Source organism: Atta colombica, unplaced genomic scaffold (assembly GCF_001594045.1).
Source record: "Atta colombica isolate Treedump-2 unplaced genomic scaffold, Acol1.0 scaffold243, whole genome shotgun sequence".
In the NCBI taxonomy this organism is placed as follows: domain Eukaryota; kingdom Metazoa; phylum Arthropoda; class Insecta; order Hymenoptera; family Formicidae; genus Atta; species Atta colombica.
The window spans coordinates 579636-586609 of record NW_017259342.1 but is presented as its reverse complement, the minus strand read 5'-3'; the positions used below and the strand labels follow the sequence as shown (position 1 = coordinate 586609).

The following is a 6974-nucleotide window of genomic DNA, read 5'->3' as shown; positions in this document are numbered from 1 at the left end:
TATATATATATATATACACATGTGTGTGTGTGTGTGTGTGTGTGTGTGTGTGTGTGTGTGTATAAATATAATACGTACTTAATAACGAAAATTATATTTTGATTAAAAGATGCTTACAATATGTGGGTGCTCGTATTGCTCGAGCGACTTCAAGGCAGCAATTTCCCTTACTGTGGACGTAGGCAGACCATCCTCCGTCAAAGGTATCCTGACTCTCTTAAGCGCTACAGTTTGACCACTATTCTTATCTGTAGCTTTGTACACTGTCCCATAAGCGCCATTCCCGATAACGGACAAATTCTCGAACGACGCTCGTTCACGCAGCGAGAAACTTTGTATCGTCGTCTCTTCTGATCTTCTTCCGGAAGGAACAGAGAGCTCACCTTGATCGCTGTACTTCATTACAACGGATTTTAATGTCTTGAGCTGCTCTTCTCTCGATGTACTCGGGATCGCTTCCGTTGAAGTCGATGCGATATCACTCTTTTGTCTGGGGAGATCTGTTTGAGACGATTGTTTAGTCGATTCCGAGGACGTTTCACTGACTAAAACTGATTGCTTCGATGTTGTTGCCTGTTCTGTAACATCTGAAAGTTGTTTATCTCCTTCCGAAACGATCTCTGTCTGTGCAGAGATCTCTGTAACATCTGAAAGTTGTTTATCTCCTTCCGAAACGATTTCTATCTGTACAGGTATCTCACTCGTGCTCGATGTCTCGATACTTTTCACTTTTGTTAGGTGCTTTTCTCCAGACGAATCGGATGCGATTTCGGACTGCTTGGATCTTTTCGAGGCAGTTGGCGTCGATAAATCCGGTTCGAGCTCTGTGCTCGAACGTCGTGACCTACCAGCCATCACAACATCTCGACTTCTACCTGAAATAAAATTTGTTCTTATTATTGACAGAAATAATAAAATTAAGAAGTAAGAAAATAGTAATTTCTTGGAAAAGGAGAAAACCTTAACATGTTTTTTTCTCAAGGGTAATATTTCTAAGCATCTTCAAAGAATTTTGTGTTAAAATGACAAAAACAAATAAGAATATATTATTTTTGCACACAGAAATTTAAAATTATATTTATAAAACTAAAAATAATAATGCAAATAAACGTAGATTAAAGATTTTTTTCTCAGAATTTTATTCGAATTGGAACACTTCTTCAAAAATACTAAAAAAGTTAACATTTTTTCTTAGAATTATATATAAATGAAATTCTATAGAAAAAATGTAGACTTTCTCAGCACTTCAAAAGTGTTTCAATTTGTATAAAAAACTTTGAGAAATTTTTTTTTAAATTACTTAGAAAATTACTTAGAAATTCTGAAATTTACAAAAATTTTGAAAAATTATATAATATAAACAATTTTGAGAAAAATTTTCATCAAGATTTTCAATCAAATCATAAATAACAACAATAATAATAAGCGATAACTAGTGGCTAAATCCGAATTTTAGAAACGGGTTTTACTTCCGTTCGCTAATGATTATCTATGAGCTCCTTGACAGATTGATATCAAGATCTATTGCGAAAAATACGCAAGGGGACGAGATGCATAGCATGGATATCATGGCGCGTGCATGTGTGTCTGTACAGTCGCGCTTGCGATACACGGGTTCGCGTCGTAAAGCAGATACGGGACCAGCTCGTTTCTCTCTTTTGCTTGAGTTTTATTAAAATTTCGAGACGGTACCACAAGCAGGACGTGCGATCATGGCAAGCCGTCTGCTTGTCCGCGACATCTGCACCGACACCTGCGCTCGTATAATAGCCTGCTATACCGGCCTCATCGTCGGCTTTCCGGAACATCTTGTGAACGCAAGGGAAGTCCTAAACCTCACCAGGGGTCCTTGCCCTTTGTTTTCTTCGCCGGGTCCAGCGATAGTAATTGATTGTGAAATAAATATATCAAATCGTGACACTGTCACTTCAAGAGTGAAATTCCGTAAAAGAAGAAAAAATATATATTAGTCGTATCTCATTGGATTATTAAGCCATTTTCATTACGAATCTTATACGGAAAGAATGATTTTGCTAAAATCTAAAAATCTAAAAATTTAGATACACAGAACTGAAAATAAATTTTGTTGAACTATCAAAATAATTATGTAGAACACTCAAGGTCGATGGCAAAAATGTCAAAACTGTTTGCGTTGTTTATCACGTTTGAATTTCTTACGTAATTATTTTAATGGTCCAACAAAATTATTTTGAAATATAGCTAAATTTTTAGATACTTCAGCAAAATCATCCTTTCCATACAGAAATTTGCTGCAACGTTGCAATATTATTACAATATTACTGGAACTTTGCAATATTGCTAGAATGATCTGTATCTACTATATAGGTTATTTCCGACATCTAATGGCAAGCTATTTTTTTATTCAAAACACAATAGATCTCATTAACAAATTATGTAAACCGTAAACTGTTGATTATAAATGATGCGTGTCTTACACTTGACGAATGCGTGAATTTTATTGCTTCCATACGGAAGATTCGTGATGATGAGTTGAATAAAAGAGGAAGCTGGAGATATTAGGCCAAAGAGATATGAAGTTACGATAGAAAAGATCCATATGGCATAATTCAAATGATTTAAATAGCCGGATACCAAAAAAAGGCACTCGCCTTCATTCAGAGGAAATAATAAACTATATTGTTATCACTTCGTAATTTCTTTGTGACACATGGCCGCCGTTAGATGTTAGTTGTGGGAAAAGTCGACAGAGTACAAATAATCCAACGTCATTTGATTTAATATCAAAATACATTCTTTTATGAAAAATATCCTTAAACTTTTACGTTTAATCAAATAATGATCGTATTAATAAAATATTTTTGCTGTATTATGTTAACACAGACATAACGTCGATATTAGTATACGAAAAGAATAGTTGTGCTGAAATATTTGAAAAATATTTAAAAATTTAGGCAGTACAAATGTGAAAATAATTTTATTGGATCATCAAAAATAATTAGGAAAATCAAAAAAAAGTCTAGTTGTTAGAATATCAAAAAACCTTACAGCATTGCTCGTCATGAGTTTCCTAATAATTTTAATGGTTCAACAAAATTATTTTTAGATCTATATCTAAATTTTTAGATGCTTTAGTAAAATCGTTTTTTCCGTGTACTTTTGGAGGAGAACGCTTTGCAAACGGATGTACTCTCACGGGTTTTGATTAAATTCTTCTATCAACTTCCTCTTACGATAAGAAATTCCAACTAGAAAAGCCGATCGGAGGAAGGAAGGAAGAAGTGAATGAACGAATGAACGAAAGAAACTGACTTTTATATCGAAGAAGAGAAATTTTTTTCTTCGCAATGTCTGACATTGAAAAAAAGAACAAAACGGGATGCTCGTAAATTTTAACGGGATGTATTGTGGAAAAATTCTGAGATACGTCGTAAAATGAAAAAAACGAAAGAGAAAAAAAGGGAAATATATGAGCGATTCAGGGAACTGGAGAAAAACATGTTCTCGTTCTGGAGGCGACCAGCAACTTTGTATGTACAGAGCGCGTTTCCATACGGCATTATCTCGAGACCACCTTCCTGGAAGAGGCAGATGTTTCTATACGGTTTCGTTAGACACCAAGAAGAAGAAACAGTGAAGTCGATGAAGCATAGTTTAGCAACGTTAAAAAAAAAACACATTTCAAGAAGATGGAAACTTATTACTTAGTCTGTTTTTATAATTGTTTTTTCTTTTCGTTTATTTTTATTAGAAATGAATGAAAAGTAATTATAAAAGAGACTAAGTAATATGCCTTCATCTTCTTGAATGTGTATTTTTTCTTAAATGTTGCTAAACTACACTTTCCATTAGTAGATGCAACGGTGCGCCAACAACTTACTTTCGCTGGTAATATATAATGTAATACACTTGTAAATATATATGTCTGCACATTCTGCATATTTTGGAACACATAGGGGAGACTAAAGGAAATATTACTCATTCTGTCACCATGTATTTTTTATTAATTCAAGTAGATAACTTGGATGGTAATTGTGCAAAGAATATGCGTTCTGTAATTCTGTTTCTCTTATAAAGTCTCTAAAATTATTAAGAACAATTGTTAAGAAAGATTCGGTCGATATTTTACATTTTCACTGCAAAGAATTTACAACACAAGATTACAATATTCATTGCTGCAACACTTTTCACATAATTTTCAATAAATCCATCATGATTTCCAAAAATTGCTGTTTGTTGTAAAATATTGTATACCAGAAAGTTGAAAGTCCACAAGTAATATTCTTTAGTTGAATAATAAACATCTTTCCTTCTTTTCGAGAGGTCTTCCTTTTTTATTGTCTTTAAATACTTTTCTGTTCTCATGCGTCCCTTGATAAAATACAATATTCCTCTCTTTCTCTCTTTCTCTCTTTCTCTCTCTCTCTCTCTCTCTCTCTCTCTCTCTCTCTCTCTCTGTGTGTGTGCGTGTGTGTGTGTGTGTATTGTTACATCAAGTGTCACGTAAAAAGGACGAAAATAGCCCAACAAAGTTGACGTAGTAGATAAGCGGTTGGAACGCGGGAAAACTGATAACTCGAGAAGTCTTCGTGCTAGATAAACAACCGTAAGCGAAAGAGGATGTCCAATGGAGTACAAAAAGATGTTTAACTGAATCTTGACTTAACCGTCTAAACCGAGACGCACTGACATATAGACTCGAGGCTACGAGATGTGAAATCACGCAATGCTCGTCTTATTGTTGGAAAAACACAACTTCCGCTGACAAATTAGATAACATAAGAACTTTCGAACGTCGGAATGTCGAGTTACTCAATCTTCTTATCATATTACTCGACGAAGTACACTATATGATACATACGCGTGGACTCAGCAATTTCCGTATAAATACATCCAAAATTGAAAAAAAATGCGAAAGCAGACAATATTTCAATTTATATATCACGTTACATGTCAGCATTTTAAATTTCGAAATAAAACATTAACATTTAAATATTTTGAGATAAATATTAAAAGAAAGAAAATAATATAAAAGCATAATTAAAAAAAAGAGGAAGGATAAACAAGGATATTAAAAAAGTGTCGCTTAAACTTCTTCAATCTCTCAATTTTTGCATATTTCGAAAAAAAAAGTAAACACTGATAATGCTCTTTCTAAATTATTATACATTAGGTTACCTCAAAGGAAAATCATTTCTTATTATTTAGAATTTAATTCATTAGATTTTTCTCGACAAAATCATTAACATTTTATATCGCACGATATATTTTAATAAAATTATTGCCCCGTGGTTTCCGTAAAGTTACACGTGTCACGATTGTTTACGCACTGTGTAACGCGTGGCGTAACTAGCATAATAACGCGTAAATCATGCGTCACCTCAATTGCAACATAATTGAAGGTACATTTACGATTATTGTTTGCAAGTCGAGCATTAATGCGCGTAGATCATTGGACGAATGAACAGCTACATATGATTAAAATTACATTGTGTTTACACTCATTAATTCATCATGACCGAATAGATGCAATAATACTAACTCGAAACAGAAAATAATAATATTGCGTTTTATTAAAATAATGTATGTCTCTTCTTAAAGTTCTCTAAAGAGATCGCATCTATTAACTTTAGGATATACAAAAGAGGTCAATCACTCTAAATGCAAGTCGTCGATTAGCTTATCTCAATCCGGGCATCCGCGCTACAACTTCGAGAATAAAGATAAAAATGTACATAAGATTAATCTTTCATATATCACAGAATTGCTATAAATGTAAAATTTTGATTATAAAAAATTGCAAGATTTAATTAAATCTTACAATTAGAAAAATGATCACAAATGTAAACTAAATATTCAAATAAATTCGTGAAGTTCGAGCCACAGAGTTATGCATTTTTGTGTATTAAAAAAAATTATTATACTTTTTAAATTGAAAATGTTATTCATCATGTTGAAATGCGATAAGTATATCACTCTCTTCAGAAGTAACACAACCGAAAAATTAAGTTTTCCAAAAAAAAAGAAAAGACTATTTTTCAACCAGAGAGAAAATTACTGACTATTCAAATTGTCCAAAAAAAAGAAAAAAATTCTTAACATAATCAAATATTATTTTTATTCTTTTATTCAAAATTCTTTTTAAAAATTAAAATCATCACCTTTTTTGTTGCGACAATTTTGACAATTTCTTTTTAAATCATTCTTTTTGAATTGTAACAATTTATTTTTTTTTTTTTTACAAAATTAAGTTCACTTTTAGTAATTGATCGATTAATGTTTACTTAATTACTCATTTATGTAATAATTAACAAATCATTTTTTTTGTAATTGTATCATTTTTAAGTATAAAGGGAGCGATCTTCTCGATGAAAAATAACATGTTGTAAATAATTATCAATTGGAAATATCAAAAAGTCTCATAAAAAAAAGAGATTATTACATTGTTACACGTATATTATGATTATTATATTGGGAAACCAAATGGAATGTTGTTTAAGTTTGAATAATCAGTATTCTTTCTCTCAATAAAATTGTCGACAAAAAATGCCGTTCTTCGTGCGGGGAAAACTTCATCGCGGAAGAACGCTGTGACGGTCTAATTAGAAACTCGAATAATTTATGAGTGCCGCGTCGTCCTATTCAATTAAGAACGCTGAAAATACATCTTTGACGGTATTCTGAGGCCTCGTTTGCTACGCTAGACTACCGAATCGAGTAAACAGGGCGTCGCTGCTTCTAGATTATCCGCAGAATTGACACTACTATGTATTCAAGTACTTTCACACAACAAACACTTGCTCGACACTCTCATTCATTTCTATTTCTAGAACGAAAAATCGAGGGTAAAGAGAGTATGCATATTCAGTGTCGTATATCGCTTCGACGGTATTCAGGAAGCTGAATGTGATCCACCTTTCATAAAAATATCCGTTCTAGAAAATAATTTTCGTTAAATCGTTCAATGATTTTAAAATTAATATATATATTTTTAA

General features: G+C 32.5%; 1 protein-coding gene across 2 annotated transcripts in view; it reads right to left on the bottom strand.

Moving 5' to 3' along the window:
• The window catches only part of LOC108688857 (cyclin-dependent kinase 4-like), a 16666-nt gene that overhangs the window by 1497 nt on the left and 8195 nt on the right, over positions 1-6974 (bottom strand). For both annotated transcript variants that reach the window (XM_018195362.1, XM_018195363.1), the window contains exon 2: positions 118-875. In XM_018195362.1, the coding sequence (XP_018050851.1) occupies positions 118-855 (738 nt within the window). In that variant the 5' untranslated portion in view covers positions 856-875. The remainder of the gene's footprint in view (positions 1-117; positions 876-6974) is intronic.